Below are 16,064 nucleotides of genomic sequence, written 5' to 3'. Positions count from 1 at the left end.
CATCATCTGCTGCATCCATCATGCAGTTCCTCACTGCCACTTCCACAGCAAAGAGCCAAAGCATCTCTAATGTATGTAGCACGTCAACTACCAGAAGCAATCACCACTGGTAGAGTCTCAAACCTTGCCTGAACACGTTGCTGCCAACGACGCTGCCTACTTGTGCTCAAGTCTGCTGCGACAAAGCCTTTGCTTCACTGTTCCATACAGTGAATATAGTTATTGTTGCACCCTTCACAAGACAGTGCAGTATCCCGGAATCATCCAAACAAGAGCCAAACTAAGTCATCAGTGATGACTGGAACAAACTGCACTGTAACAAAGAGGAAGAAATCTTCTTTCGAGCGCCCAACTGCAAACTGCTACGCAGAAATACACCTCCTGTCGTATTCTCCATGTTCTTTCATCCTGTAAAATGTGCAATGATCACCCAGAATCCACTGTCTTCCACCCAGATGTCTACAGTACATCAGATGCCTCGATACCCCCATCATAGAACAGTTCACTGCCTTCAAAGCCTGCCACACAACACAAGCCATGACAGATGTGCTTTTCTCCACATTTATCTGGTGCCCAGCTAACGCCAGAAGAAAGGTACCCAGGAAGATGACCCTGGCCCTTTGGAGATGAGGGAGCAAGTCCCTTTGTGGTCTGGTGCTGAAACATCAAAGCTAGCTTAGGCGTAAGGACTTCTCCATGAGCACACTGTGAAGCTACAGCTGGGCACCACTAGGCTTGCACTTTATTACTCCACATTAGAGTTCAGATACAAAAGCACAAATTCATCTGCTGATAATTATCCAGCAGAGTTTAAGCTAAAATAACGTGAGCCCAGCAACCAAATGTTTTATCAGCAGTGATCCTGGCAGCTCGCAGTGCTGCTGCCTGCTCACCAGCACGTACCCACATTGACAACATGGGCACAAGATTCCCTTGGATGCACGAAGGTTTCAACCCTTGGCCATTGCTGAGCAATGCTTTCAGCTGGAAGGGGTACGATTTTGAGAAGAGGTCGGTGTAGTTTGTAGCTCTCAGTATACGAAACCGCTTGTCTACACTGACAAGAGCAATAACTGAAGATTTACTGCATCTTCTGCCTTCAGGAACTACATCAACTTCACAGCTTTGCCTGGTGGATGGAAGAGCTCCCTCTACGCTCTAGGTTGGAGAAGGAGCAACTGCACTTGCATAAGGCATCCAAGTCATTACGTAGGGTCTATAGAAGCCAGGGCAGCTGAGCTCTCCTGAAAGCCAGGCTCCACACAGCTGCGAGGTGTGCAGCTTCCACAACTCCAACTATTCTCATCCTACTTCTAAATACCTTCAGGATGATCATAAATACAGACAGATATTAGCTCTTTAGTAAGTGAAGATGAGTGTGCCAAAAATGCAGTTGTAATAAGTAAGTCATTCCTTCAGAGAGCTGTTCATTTACAGCTCTCTAGCAGATAATATGGCTTATGAGAAGCCCTTATTACAGGGTTTTGGCTTTTTACACAAGCAGCCAAGAAACACAGATGAGGGTTTCTTTTTGTCAAACAAATCACAAAAGAAAAAACCTTCATAAAAACTCTGTTCTGCTCAGAGCTGCTGGAATATTGTTGACAATATACAAGCCCAAAAGATTACCCTACTCAAAAATATGATGTAAGTCCACGGTTGACTGTATAATAAAAACCATCTCAGCCCCCTGTGTCAGCATTTGGCCAGCATATTCTACCTCAACATGAATTCAAGAGTGTTCTTGTGTGTGTTCACACCACTGCAAACTGCCCTCTTCTTACAGAGAACAGAAACATCTTCCTCTCCGATGAGATTCACTTTGTTCAGTTTGCTACAAACATTTCTATCATCTCACAGAGTCACGCAGCGAGTCGCTTCTATTTTAATTTGGAAGGAAAAGGATGGTAACCAACAGGAGTCCCAGCAACGATCAAAACACGAAACTGAGCAGCATGTGTTCCTGAATGCTATTTCTCTGAACTCAAAGTCTCACTGACAAAACTTAAGTCTGCAGCAATGTTTTTGTCAGCTTTGCCTCTGGCTGGATGAGACTCTGGGCTCTCGCTGCGGTTCAGCAGTCTGGTTGTTGCCACCACGTTAACCACCTCCATCCAGCCGCACCACCCCAGACCTGCACACCCTCCACTTGGAGAAAGAGCAAATCCTTTAAAGTCGAGGTGATTCACATCTGTTTCTTAATGAGATTTTGACCCCAAGCAGCCCATCTCCTCACCAGAGCGGCTGTTTATCCCTTTAAACAAACTAACAATTTTGACTACGCAAACTATGGCTCCAAGATGCTCACAGTATTTCTCCGCACACTGAGTGGACCAACAAAAGGAAATCAGAATTCACAGCCCAATTCTGAGCTTACTACACCATCCATGGAGATGATGATGATGAAGAGGAAGGCTTATTACTCTCCCCACTGTGTGTTGCATTCTAAAATGGTGGCCATGTCTGTCTAGGCTTCAGCTCGCAGAGGCTCCAACCAAACTCCCAGCTGCGGAGTTTGGTGGTGCTCAACTTGAGGAGCCAGTTACCTGCGTTAAAACTGCGCCGGGCCGGACCGAGGGAAGCCCCCGCGGGTCCGGGCCAGCCGAGCAGAGCTCTCCCCAGCCCCGCACCACCACAATGCCAACATGGAGGGCAACACCCAGCAGCTGCCTCCGACGGGGCTCGGCGCGGGGACCGCTCACCCCCAGCAGCCGCTTCAAGGCTCCGGCCAACTTGCAACTACCTGGGCCGAGCCCCGGGGCCCGAGGAGGGGAAGGCCGGGCCCGAGGGGCGGCGCGGCCGGGGTCAACCGCTGCCCCGCTCACCCCCGGCGGCCGCTCCGGCCACTTTCCGACCGGGCAGCCCCGGTACTTGGGAGCGACTTGGCGGGGGAGCCGGGGGGCGGCCGCCGTCCAGCCCCGCGGGCGCTCAAACTTCGAGGCGGCCGCAAAGCCCCGGAGTCACCTGCGCGCCCGCGGGGAGCGGAGCGGCCGCCGTTGTGAGGGGTTGGGGGGGGGAAAAGGGGTGGTCGCCGGTGCGGGCCGGGCCGGGCCGCCACACAAAGGCCGTTCCCCGGCGGCGCCATGCGGGCACTCACCGGCGGCGGCCGCACCTTGCAGATGCCGGTCTGCTCGGCGATGGGCCGGATCTTGTGGATGAAGGCGAAGGGGTCGGCGAACTCCTCCCAGCTGGGCTCGAAGACGGGGCACTCGGGCGGGGGCAGGAACTCGGCCATGGCCCGGGCCAGGGGCCGCTCCGCCGGCGCGGCCGCTCCGAACGATCCTGCAAGCACCGCGGGTTGGCCGAAAACCGCTGGAACGGGACGTGCTCCTCCGCCGGGAGGGGGGCGGAGGGGAGGGGGGGGGGGGGGCAGGGAGATGGAGAGCGAGAGAAAAAGAGTCCGCCCCGGCCTGGGCGGGGGGAGGGGGCGGTGGCCGCCCCGCCCCGTCACGCGCCTTTGTGAGGGGGCGCCGGGGCCGGGCAGCGCCCGGTGCCCCCGGGGGCAGCGCTGGGCCGGGCTTGGGGAGAGCCGGTGGCGGCTCCGCTCACCGGGGACCCGGCCTGGTCACAGCTTGAAGCCGCCCAGGCCCCCCCCGCGGCTCTCTGGGGCCGCTGCCTGGGCTTCGGCGCTGGGGGGCCGCGGCTCCCCTGCAGCGCCCGGCGCAACCACGGCTCCGCACTGCCCCGCTCCCGGCCGCCTTTGTGCGCGGCCTCAAAGCCCACCCGGCCCTTCCAGTGCCCGATCCTCCAGCACCGCTGGTCCGGGCAGGCCCCTCAGCGCTGCACCGCGGGGCTCCGGGCCCAGCGCCCCGAGCGGCGCCGTTAAACCCGCTGAGGGCCGCCCCTCCCGCACGGGAGAGGGGTGAGAGGGGGGGGGGTGGAGTTACCGTGCACGGGGCGCATTCACCCGCCCCGCGCCGGCACATGGGCCGCAGCGCCGCCGCCGCCGCTCTGTTTACATGCGCGGAGGGATCCGCCACAGCTGACAGCGCCGCCGGCCGGCCCTTCTTTTTTTAAAGAGCCTCTCCGCTCGCTCCTATTGGTCGAGCCGCGGACGCGTCACCAGCGGGGGGCGGGCCCGCGCGGACGCATTGTCTGGGGCCGTTCGCCGAGCCCCCGGCGGGCCCCGCCGGCCCCTTTGTTCCGTGCCCCCATTGTCCAGAACGCACCGGGGGCACCGGGAGCGGCCCCGCCGCTAAGGGGGGGGGGAGCGCGGGGCGGACCTTCCGCCGGCAGTGGGGATAACAACACACACACACACATCCCACCCCCATCCCGCGGGAGCTCGGCGAGGTGCCCCCCCCTCCCCCCCGGTTTAACCGCGCTCCCCCCCGTCCCCCATCCCGCGGAGCCCGGCCCCGTTCACCGGAGCGCGGTGCCCATCCCCCGCGATGCGGGGGGAGGGGGGGGGGGGGGGGCGGCCGCAGCAGCAGGAGCCGCACGTAGCGCACGTGCGTGGCCGGGCAGCCCCGCCCCCTTTTCCTCCCCCCCCCCCCCCGCCGCCATTTGCAGACCCCGGCTGGGCACAGCGCGCAGTGCCCGGGGCCCTCGGTGCCGTGGGGCAGCGGGGTCTGGGGGTTGGTGAGCGGGAAGGGGCCTTCCAGCCCCATTGAGCCGGCATTAACGGCACTGGGGAAGGCCCAGCTCTGCTTTGCTGGTGGCAAACGCACCCTGAGAGCCATCCTAGCCCCGAGGTGCTCCCCACGGCCAAGCTCTCCACATGGGGTGTCCGGGGGAAGACGCCGGTTCCCTGGCCTCCTGCGTGCTGTTGGGGCACGTAATGATGGACAAAGCCCTGGGTGCCAGCGTGAGGTGGTGAACGTCGTTGTCCTCGCTTGAAAATGGAGCGGGGGAAAGGGCTTTGGTGAAGTGTTTGTGTGCAGACATGGGCGAAGGCAGCCATCATCACCGGAGCCTCCCTCAGTGGGAACCAGCGGGTGACAGAGCTGAGCGGGGCTGAAACAGCCCCATTGCACTGCATCACAGATTGGGTTGGGTTGGAAGGGACCTTAAAGCTCCTCCAGCTCCAGCCCCTGCCACGGGCAGGGACCCCTTCCATAGAGCAGCTTGCTCCAAGCCCCTGTGTCCAACCTGGCCTTGAACACTGCCAGGGATGGGGCAGCCACAGCTTCTCTGGGCACCCTGTGCCAGCGCCTCAGCACCCTCCCAGGGAAGAGCTTCTGCCTAAGAGCTCATCTCAGTCTCCCCTCTGGCAGGTTAAAGCCATTCCCCTTGGCCTGTCCCTACATCCCTTGTCCCAAGCCCCTCTCCAGCTTTCCTGCAGCCCCTTCAGGCACTGGAGCTGCTCTCAGGTCTCCCCTTCAGGAGCCTTCTCTTCTCCAGGCTGCCCCAGCCCAGCTCTCTCAGCCTGGCTCCAGAGCAGAGCTGCTCCAGCCCTCGCAGCATCTCCACGGCCTCCTCTGGCCTCGCTCCAACAGCTCCACGTCCCTCTTGTGCTGCTGCCCCAGAGCTGGATGAGGACCACAGTGGGGGGTCACCCCAGAGCACAGCAGAGGGGCAGGATCCCCTCCCTGCCCTGCTGCTCGCTCTGGGGCCCAGCACATGGGGTGGGTTCTGGGCTTGGGTGCACACTGCTGGGTTATGGGGAGCTCCTCATCAGCCAACACCCTGCTCAGTTCAGGTCTGTCACAGCAAGAGCTGGTGCTGCAGGCAGTTCCCATGAGTGCCGGCTGCATCTGCCTGGGACAACAGGAACACTGAGGGGAGCTTTGGGCCTCCACGCAGAGAGGGGATGCCTGCACCGTGGGCTCTGGTAAAGCAAACCAAACAGCTCCCAGGTGCTCCACAAATGGCAGTGCTTAAGAACAGACACTAACAGGACACAGGCTTCACTCCAGAATTACCCAGAAGCAAGCTGGAGGAGATCCTGCCCATGAGAGTGCAGAGGCAAGCTAAGTGAAACTCCACTGAAGCCAAAGCACTCATTTCATCAGTAGGGAGTGTGGCCTAATTAAAATCCTCCCTGTTTAGGTGATTACAATAGAGGGCAGGGAGGGAAATACGCTGAGCCTCTCAGCTCTGTCAGGACCCAGGCTCCTGGGAACAAACAGATGCAGTAAGCAGGGGCTGTGACAGCTCAAACCAGTTCTCCTGGGCAGCCCAGCAGCCTGTACAAACCTGCACGGCAGTGGTTGTGTGTGTTTCCTCATCGAGGCCACAAGAGTTCTACGTCTCCGGAACGCCGACTGCTCCCAGAGATGCTGATGCCTGTCAGTCCTTGAGCCAGTCGGGTGTCAAGCTACTGCAGTCTCAGAATCCTGGTTGGAAACACAGTGTCCTCAACATACCAGACCCCACACACTTCATAAGCGCAGCTTCCAGCTCACAGCTTCCTACTGATTCGGAGAAAACGCCAGGAACAAACTCGCCAACAGTTTCAAGTTGACAAGCAGGTATTCTTTATTGCAGCACTGGGAGGCACGGGGGAGAGCTCCTCCTAACGTGTGTCCCCGAATTGCTCTACAGGTCATCCTTATGCGGTCACTGAGCATATTACATCATTTTCCAAAAGGTTTCCGGCACGCATACAAAATGTGGTGGTCTTTTCCCAACAAGCTTAATTAACATTACAGACATGGCAATCATCCTGGCCTCCTACTTATCAGTGAGTTTAACTGCTCTCATCCTGGGCATCTGCTAGTCCCTGATACTCCTCATCCCAGGTCCTGTCCTTCTATTCTGCTTTTCTCACACCTTTTGTATTGAGGCCCTGAGGGCCTGAAACTTTGTCTACCTGCAAGCACCGCAGTTATTTTCCATTACAAAGCCCTCAAACTTAACATTACTTAGAACTGATTACATTTGGTACTTTTGTGCCTCCTTGTCTCAAATCCCCCCTTTTTTTCTGTCCTTTTGCAAATTCTTTTGCAACATTTTATATACTGCCATTACCATCTAGAGTCTTTTTGAAATAGTTTCCTGTTTCTACTTGATGCTTGACTTCATTTCTTTTCCAATCTTCATAACTTATTACAAATCGTTTACAATACCGGAAAGAAAATTATATCATAGCACAAGTAATCAATATTAAAACAATTAATATTAATATTCCTGCAACCAGTTGCCTTAACCAGGAGAGATTAGGTAACCATGAGGTTAACTTTTTCCATATCTCTTCAACCCCCCAGGAGGTATCATCCTTGGCCAGTTCATGAAATATCTTAGTTTGTTTCCAAATTTCCTCCAGATCTGTTTCAATCCTGCCACTTTGATCTATATAGGAACAGCAACTTTCATTGATTATGGAACAGACCCCTCCTTGTGAGGCCAATAACATGTCTAGGGCCATTCGGTTCTGCAGTAACATTTTAGATAGTTATCTCTTCTTGTTCAGCTTGGGTTATATCAATGGTTCTCTTTTCCATTTCCTCTATAGTTGCTATTTACGATTGTCCTCTTTAATTGACTTACTCCCAAAGATGGAATTAGCCATCTCACAAAACTATGAAATGCAGTGTTTCGTTCAGCAATAGGGCTAACCCCTCGCTTAATCCGTTTAGCAAAACTTCTAACCCAGGTTCCAGGAGGATGCGTGTCAATAATAGCAAGATTTGGTATCACAGCACCTAAGGTGCATGCCCCCTTCCAGCTGGGGGGTAGGGTCTTATAAGCATTTTTCCCACATGACCAGTACCATCCTCTCCCTTCAGGAAGGGGCCACCACTGAGCCACGATACCATCTATATTAATAGTATGATTACAATGGGAGTAGTGACCTGCACCTGTGGCATTTAAACAAGCATAGTCTCCTACCCTGGTTCCTGGTGTGATACAACTTTGTATACAGGTATAATATTCTTTACTTGGACTAGGATCAGCTATCCCAAATTTTAACCTTTCCCTTGGATATAGGTTGCTGGTGTTTGCCCACAAATTAGTCCATGAGACAGCATTGGGAATTGGAACACCAATTAAAGGTAGGTCTGGATTTTCCCCTGATTTAGGCAGCTGTGCACACACCCAGCAGTCACCACTACGATTAAAAACATTAGTAACATTCTGCATTAACTTCAGGTATAAGTTTTGGTCCCAAGCTGGTACACCAGTTATCATGTAAGTCCAAATTATGACCAGTACAATTTCATACGTAAGGGTCCTGAAGGTTCGATCCGCCATGTCTTCTCAGGTTCTGATGCTTGCTTTATTCTTGAATAATGTATCCAAGCAGGTTGTTCCTTTATCTTCACTGCTCAAAGGTGGTCAGTAATATCTGGTACGGTCTGCTCCACTTCTCCTGTAGAGGATATCCTGAAAAATTCTTAACATAATCCCAGTCTCCGGATCTAAAAGGGTGAATTGGGTAATCCAAACCTCTTGCTCTTGTCCCTAATATTCTCTTATTTATTTCTTCTAATTGTTTTCCCAGATTGACCAGAAACTGTTGGAGATAGCCTTCTCCCACTTCCTGAAGGCTCTCTCCTTTAAACTGGGACTGATATGGTCTTCCATATAAAATTTTACATGGGATAGCCTCTTCTTCTGACCGAGGTGTGGTTCAAATTCTCAATAGAGCCAGTGGTAAAGCTTAGTATCAATATCTTGACATATTTTACTAGTTTGATCATCTTTTCTACTTGCCCACTGGCCTGAGGCCTGTAAGGAACATGTCGTTGCCAATCAATTTCTAATTTTTGTTAATTTCTTGTAACTATTTTGCACTAAAGGGCGAGCCTGGGTCAGAAGAAATTGCCTCTGGTACTCCAAAACAAGGTATTATACTGTTTAACAGTGTTCCAATTCCGTGTCTTGCATTATTTATTCTACAGGGGAATGCTTCTGGCCACCCTGAAAAAGTATTCGTTAACACCAACAAATATTGGTCTCGGTAATTCAGAAAAATTTATTTGCCAGTGCTGTCCCGGATAACTTCCTCCCAGTTGTACCAATTTGATTTCTATTTTCAATTTTAGGATTATTCTTGAGACAGAGCTGACATTGTCACTAATTAAACTGTGTTATATAGATTCCTTCCTGCAATTTGTTCATCTAAGAATTTATACAAGGAGTTGCTACCCCAATGAGCTTTGTTACGTTTCTCCTGAATTAGCTTCCAGAGTTGGTTATAGGGGATCACAATTCACCCATCAGGTATCTGAACCCAATCTTTGTTTTCCTCTCCTTTGAGATCTCCAATCAATTTTCTATCCTCCTTTGAATATCTAGGTTTAGATTTCTCAATCGTTAGTTTGCCGTCAGGGATTAAAGGAATGAGTTTGGATTGTTCAGGTTCTCCTTTGGCTTCAGAATCGGCCAAATTTCACCTTGTTGATGCCCTCGACAATACATAATAGCTACTTCCTCAGGTAGCTGAACAGCTTTCAGTAGTCTCTTGTGTGTTCAATGGTCCTCGTTCTTTCCAGATGGCACCATGTGCATGGACCACACCAAATGCATCAAATATTTATCCTTTTGTCTTTAGCCAATTCCAGGGCACGTTCCAGAGGTTTCTTTCAAATCTGGTTGACTTGACTATACAGTTTCATATAGTGGCTAAGCAGTCCTGTGTTAACAGTTCTGTTGGCTGTTCCTGCAAAAGGATGCTGGGTTGGCAACATTAGTGATCACAATTTCTATATCATCATGTTGCACAGGGGTGGCCTGGTATTTTTAAAAAACATGAAGGAGATAACCAGTGGGCTTCTTTCTGTTCCAGGAATGCTGGTACACCATGGGACACTAGTACAGTAATTCTGGTCCCAAGGTAAATATGAGGGCCTCTTCAATATTCATGACAACTCCCACATCTGTAACAAATTCTTTTCCCTCCGAATTAACGCTGAATAAGTTGCTCCTGTATCCACTAAAATTCCACTTTATTCCCTCTAGTCCCTAGTTTTAATTTAACCAGTGGATCTGCTAGGGTAGATTCCCCAGGTCCCTTGTCAAGTCTTGTTCCAATTCAGCCACTGGAGCCACCCCATGGCACTCTCCCCCCCCAGGGCAGTCTCACTTCCAACGTCCAAAACTCCCTACAGCACACGCACACCCCGATTCGGTCCCATAGGAGAAAAACCCACTCCCCCTGCGCCCGACATCCCTCCACCTCTGCCTCCCCAGCACTCATCCCACGCTCAAACACGGGAGCTGCCCGAGCTCCCCTCCTTTCCCCCTTGGTTTTCCTTAACTTTAAGCATCTTTCCCCGGTACCACAATCTGAAAATCTCTCCAGCTTAGCTTTCAGGTTTGTTTTTTTTTTTTTTATATTTTTTTTTCTGTCCTTTTCCAAAGCCAAAATTAAGGGATCTGTCGGAGCTATGTTAATTTCTCATTCCGTCTGTCACATGGGGCGGTTTCTTAAAGTGAAAAACGTATCTGCATACATTACTTCATCCCATTTTCCTTGCCCCCTCAACAACAACATTAATTGTAACAAGGTATCACAGTTCAGAATCTCATTTTTAGGCTATTTTTCCTGATCTTCCAAAGTATACAACGGCCATCATTGGTTACAATATTTTATCAACGTTTTCTCATGTACCGAGCCCCAGTGTTCTTTCCCAGTGTGCCAAAACGCACTCTAAAGGACTTCTTTTCAAGCTCTCTCCACTCTGCTGATTTCCTAGTATCAGTCTCGCATTCACACACACACAGGATCCCACAGACACACTCCACGCAGTTACAGCACTCGAGACAGATACTAACATTGTATCAAACTAACAATTAACAGTTCTGTCACCAACACCAAAATCACAAGAACATACTTGAAACAAAGACAACAATTAATAATGCATTTAGAACAGTCTGTCACCAATACCAAAATCCTAAGTATAACAAGTCGCAACACAAGTCGTATACCAGTAAAATCCAAAACTTTTTCTACAAGACGCCCACTGCGTCTTGCAGGACCCAAACCACAAGATACCCACTGCTTCTTACGCGTATATACCAATAAAAAGTAAAACCTTTAGTGCAAGACGCCCACTGCGTCTTGTCGGACCCAAACCACAAGATGCCCCCTGCTTCTTGTGGGTGTATACCAAACGGATGCTAGCAGCCGGGTATACGCCTTTACCCACGAGATTTCCTATCTCGATTTACCGTGCATACGCTTACCAAACCGATTTACCAAACCGAGATGCCCCCTGCATCTTAACGACTATATAAAAGAAAAGAATACCTTTTATGAGATGGTCCTTGTCTGCTCCCGCAGCGATCCGAATGAGTCGAGGGGTCCCTCCGGGAAAAACTCCCGCGGGCCCTAGGGAGCCCTGTCCTCAGCGGGTCCTGCAGCCGAGCAGAGAGGGTCCCACCTGGGTCGCCAAATTGATTCGGAGAAAACTCCAGGAACAAACTCGCCAACAGTTTCAAACTGACAAGCAGGTATTCTTTATTGCAGCACTGGGAGGCACGGGGGAGAGCTCCTCCTAACGTGTGTCCCCGAATTGCTCTACAGGTCATCCTTATGCGGTCACTGAGCATATTACATCATTTTCCAAAAGGTTTCCGGCACGCATACAAAATGTGGTGGTCTTTAAGGGTCGTTTACTTTTCCCAACAAGCTTAATTAACATTACAGACATGGCAATCATCCTGGCCTTCTACTTATCAGTGAGTTTAACTGCTCTCATCCTGGACATCTGCTAGTCCGCGATACTCCCCATCCCCAGGTCCTGTCCTATTCTGTTTTTCTCACACCTTTTGTACTGAGGTCCTGAGGGCCTGAAACTGTCAACTACCTGCAAGCACCGCAGTTATCAAACTTAACATTACTTAGAACTGATTACATTTGGTACTTTTGTGCCTCCTCCTCTCACTACTGATGCTCCCTTTGATGCTTGGCACCCACTGCTTGTCTCGCACTGAGTCCTGACTAAATGGGTCTCAGCAGAAATGTTCTCAAATGGAGAATGAGGGACTTTGCTGCCAACTTTTGCTACGTCAGAACCATGGAGTTCAATGCAGAGATGCCCTGGTGCTTTCTTCCTTTCTTCCAGCGCTCCGTGCCACCTCACACGCCTGCTCCCCAGCTCCATGATGGCTTCTACGCTCTGGGGCAGCTGGACAAGCAGAACCAGCTCTCCGCTCTTCAGGCTGAAGATGGCAGCTACAGGAAACCATGCAGAGGGGCCACGCTGCAGGGGGAGGCAGGAAATCTGAGCCTGGGCTGTGGGCTCCAATGGAGCTGGCGGAGGACGGAAGGCCCCCAGCTGCACACAGCTCCCGGTGGGGACAGTGTCAATAGGCAGGTAAAAGCAGCTGGGGACCATGTGGCGGACTGGAGGACCTCTGCAGTTGTGCAACCACCTCCAGCACGGCTTTTATTCATCAGATGAGAAAGTCTGAGAAGCCCGTACCCTGTCATTAGCTCCTGTTAAAGGCTGAGTGAAGTCTTACCCCAAATCCTTGGCCAGCCTGCCATAAAAACAAGGATAAGCAAACCGCAGCCCTAGGAAGCGCTGGCAAGGCAGAGCGGAGGTGCTCTTTCACACGCTTCACTCGCTCTCGGGCAGCTGCTGATTCATGCTCAACAAATTCGGGTTGAACCTTCTTGCTCTTCATCCCGCTGACAGCCAGCGGCAGCAGGGCTGCTTCCAGGCAGGACGTGCAGAGAGAGGGTGGGATTCTTCCGGTTAAGTGTGGAGGCTGATACGGGACCAGTCATCAACGCAGCACTCGGAGAGGCAGAGGGTGCGGCTTGAAGGTTCGTTATCCTAAAGCAGGTGGCTAACACAGGTCAGAGTGAGCTCACCCTAAAATCCCCTTACTTCCCTTTACCGACTGCACAAGGGAGCCTTGAGTGACCGGTTCAGCTCCAGACCCTGATGCTTTGGGAAGCGAACCCCACTACAAACCCCTGGCAACACTAAAGCACCGTGGGGAATACAACTCGCCACGATGCATAAACCCCAGAGCAGCTCTCTCTTTTCCTTAGGGAAAACCTCTTTCAGAAACGTGGATGCAGCTCCTCCACCGCTGGCCCCTTGGCTGCAGTGGAACAGAAGTACCATCACAGTCCCAACACCATCTGACCTCACTGTGGTTTCTGCATAGGGTAAGGAGAAGCAGCACTAAAAAACCCAAACCCTGTGAGACTGCACCTTGTGCCCTGTCCCAAGGAGGGAAGCGGCCTTTGCAGCGAGTGTTGAACAAACCTTGTTGCCAGCCAAGCTTCCACCTCTGCTGTGGCTGAGACCCCTCTTGGTTACCCAGACACATGCAACAGGAGCCACCTGCTTTTAGACACAAAAACCATTAAAGAGGCAATAAGGAGACACTAAGGTTCCAAACAGCACGTATGCACCAAGTCATCTAAGCCCTTGTAGGGCACTTAAGATACACAGAAAATGTATGGGCTGAACAGACAAGGAGTCAGACCAGAAGGAAATAGCTGGGGTTTAACCACTATAGTAAACTGATGAAGAGCCACAGCAAAAATTGCTTCTAGAAAGGATTTAAACACACAGAAATAGCTGCAGGTCACTCAGACGGGAGAATGGGTGAGAACTACATGAATGAAGGCAGAGAAAACCACTTCAGACAACAGTGATGAGAAAGGTGCCAGCGTGAGCCAAGCAGAGGTGGTGCAGAGACTGCATGAACCAGACAAGGCTGACTGATACAGAATGGGGTGGATGGCACACGGGTTTAAAAGCAGCTGGGGAGCCAGAAGGCACTCAAAAGGGAAAGAGTGTGATTAAACAAGCTGGCAATGGCAAGGACTCGGGAGTTCTATGGTCAAACTACCAAACTGAAGAGAGAGCAGGCTCTGGGCATGCTGAGTTCCGAGGCACCTGTGCAAAGGAAACTCTGTGGCTCGTTGTGCTGGTCCCTGGAACCACACACAGCCCGTGGAGATGTACAAAGTCTCCGACAGAACTCGGAGCATCTTTCGCAAGGAAGTACAAGACTGAACAAGAGCTTTCGAGTGACCACAAGTACAACAGGGAGGCTCTGCAGCACCTACAATTACCAGCAAATGGGCGTAGCAGCACATGGGCTCTTTAAAGTGCCTGCAATAAACACAGATGAGTATTTAATACATCTAATCAAAAGAAAACAGGGTCTGAATCAATATGTAGCCAAGCTGCCCCCCTGAGCTTTATCAGGCCAATCTAACACGTGAAGACACACTTGCGAGACGTTCAATACTTGTAGGCAGTGAAGATAAGGGAGGCAGCGCACATCTGCTGTAACAGACAAAGCTGGAACTTAAACTGTTGGTATCTGCAACCGCGATGAATGAGAAACAGACCCAGAATTTGAGAACAGAGAGAGGAAGACAAACACTAAACCTAGCAAAAGTAAAACCCGGTGACTGGTGCCCGAATGATGAAGTTGGAGGCAAGGAAACCTCTGTTTCTGGGTGCCATATGTGCTTACTGCAAGCCATTAACACCATTCTCAAAAGCACTTACGGCCAATGGCAGAAACTGTTCTCTAGCACCCTCGGAGACGTGACTGGGACACTTCCACACATGCACATGCTTTTGCCTTCCACATAAACGCTCCATATAGGCTGTGAAGAACAAAGGCAGAACCCATTTCGCCCCAGTCAGCAGAGAACAGTCGAGCCTGTGGCTCAGCAGCAGCTGTGGCTGACCCGTGGTATCCCACGCTTCCCTGATCCCTGCTCCAGCTGATCCCACACGGAGCCATCCGAGGTTGTGACAGCAAAGAACGCTGTGTGCTTCTTCCCACGGGAAGGGGTAAGGGGCTTTTGCCAATGTAACACAAAACTTAGAGGCAGCATAAGAGCAAAAACATGATTGTATGGGACAGAGACAGCAGCTACAGCCGTGAAACTGAGAGTAACTGCAGGGGACACAGCTCTGACAACGCATGCAGAACTGCACAAGATCTAGAACTACTGGAAAGCAATGCAAGACTGAACACAGTACATTTACATTGAGCATCCCTCTGAAACAACACTTGCAGCATTCAGCCAAGGCAGGTTCTACAAGCTGGATTTTGAAATAACTGAAAAGCCACAAAGATCTCTACTGTCAGCAGAGCTGACCAAAAAGTAGCTTTTGCAAGGAGAAATGATGTAAGACGATGAAATGCGTGACGGTTGGAGCCATAGAGCTCAAAGAAAATGACACGAAGATGCTTAAGGTCTTTGCAGCCTTCTTGAAGAACCACTGCTTGCAATTCATCCCTAACTTGAAGCACTGCAACAGGCATTCACAGCAGTGCCTCTGAAACAGGAACTCCAACACAGAGAGCTGATAACCCCAGAGAAGTCACAGGAACGACGAAAGCCCTGCAGGGTAAGAACAGATCCTCAGAAAGTCTGAGCCTCTTTGGGGAGAGGAATTTCTCCGGTCCAAGCTGCCTTCACCATCTAGAATAGTTACCTTCGGCTCCCCTATCCCTTGAGATTGCACGAGAACCACAGTGCACCTTGCTCAGAGTACGGGTAACTCACTTCCAGGTATGATGCTTGGAAGAGTGACTCTTACCCACCCAACATAAGGGACACAGTCTGGGAGAGGTATGAAGTGGCTCAGTACCTCCTTCACTCAGCTCTGTTCAATGAAGTAGCAGGATGCAGCTACAGACCAGCAACAGCACCTCACAGTTCCAATCCTAAGAGAGGAAAGAGCTGCAGCTCTTTAGGAAGAGCTGCAAACAGGCCCTCAACACAGCGCAATGGCAGTTAAACATCACTCGTCACCTCCCAAAGGAACAAAGCTGAGGTGGGAGAAACACCAAAGCAGTATTAATGCAACACCTCCAGGCCAGGCAGCCCAGAGCTCAGATCAGATCCATATGGACGCAACCTCGAGCCTGTAAAGTCATCCTGAATGCTTTTTTCAGCTTCTCCAAACCCATCTGATCTCCAGTCCCAACCTTACAAAGTGAATTTAAATACCCCAGCCCATGAACAGGCCTGCCCATGTTCTGAAGCCCACAGAAAGGCTGAAACCCTTGTTCTTGCCTCAGCCTCAAACTGCTCCGCGTTGCAGATGTTGCGGTTACTGCTGCACATATGGGACCAAAACTGAGAGACCACTCAAAGAAACACAGGCTGTGGCACAGGGGAAGCCTGGGGTAGACCTTAAAGCAGAACTGAGCTCACCGAGCGGGTCAGTACTTCGTAT

The 16,064-nt window shown here is 51.5% G+C and overlaps 2 protein-coding genes across 2 annotated transcripts in view; one reads left to right on the top strand and one right to left on the bottom strand.

Annotated features, from left to right (window-relative positions):
- KDM5B (lysine demethylase 5B) overlaps positions 1-3,362 on the bottom strand; it is a 49,791-nt gene extending 46,429 nt beyond the window's left edge. The window contains exon 1 of the mRNA XM_061442839.1: positions 3,098-3,362. Within this exon, the coding sequence (XP_061298823.1) occupies positions 3,098-3,235 (138 nt within the window). The 5' untranslated portion in view covers positions 3,236-3,362. The remainder of the gene's footprint in view (positions 1-3,097) is intronic.
- Positions 3,363-11,817: 8,455 nt separating this feature from the next.
- LOC133263167 (uncharacterized) lies at positions 11,818-13,558 on the top strand. Its single transcript, XM_061442837.1, has 2 exons — positions 11,818-12,206; positions 12,893-13,558. The coding sequence occupies exons 1-2, from the start codon at positions 11,835-11,837 to the stop codon at positions 13,148-13,150; spliced, it is 630 nt and encodes a 209-aa protein (XP_061298821.1). The 5' UTR covers positions 11,818-11,834; the 3' UTR covers positions 13,151-13,558.
- Positions 13,559-16,064: the final 2,506 nt, after the last annotated feature.

Source organism: Pezoporus flaviventris, unplaced genomic scaffold, assembly GCF_033815535.1.
Source record: "Pezoporus flaviventris isolate CSIRO_AGI_PZ_B2104156 unplaced genomic scaffold, CSIRO_AGI_Pfla_v1 ptg000253l, whole genome shotgun sequence".
Lineage (NCBI taxonomy): Eukaryota > Metazoa > Chordata > Aves > Psittaciformes > Psittacidae > Pezoporus > Pezoporus flaviventris.
Note: the sequence above shows the minus strand (reverse complement) of the source record. Positions and strands in the feature narration are given on the sequence as shown.

What these genes read in the sequence shown, in the direction of transcription:
- LOC133263167 (XM_061442837.1), top strand. Translation starts at nt 11,835, where the DNA reads ATGGGTCTCAGCAGAAATGTTCTCAAATGGAGAATGAGGGACTTTGCT. An exon ending in GGGACAGTGTCAATAGGCAG is followed by an intron (nt 12,207 to 12,892) that starts GTAAAAGCAGCT and finishes TCTTTTCCTTAG; the next exon opens with GGAAAACCTCTTTCAGAAAC.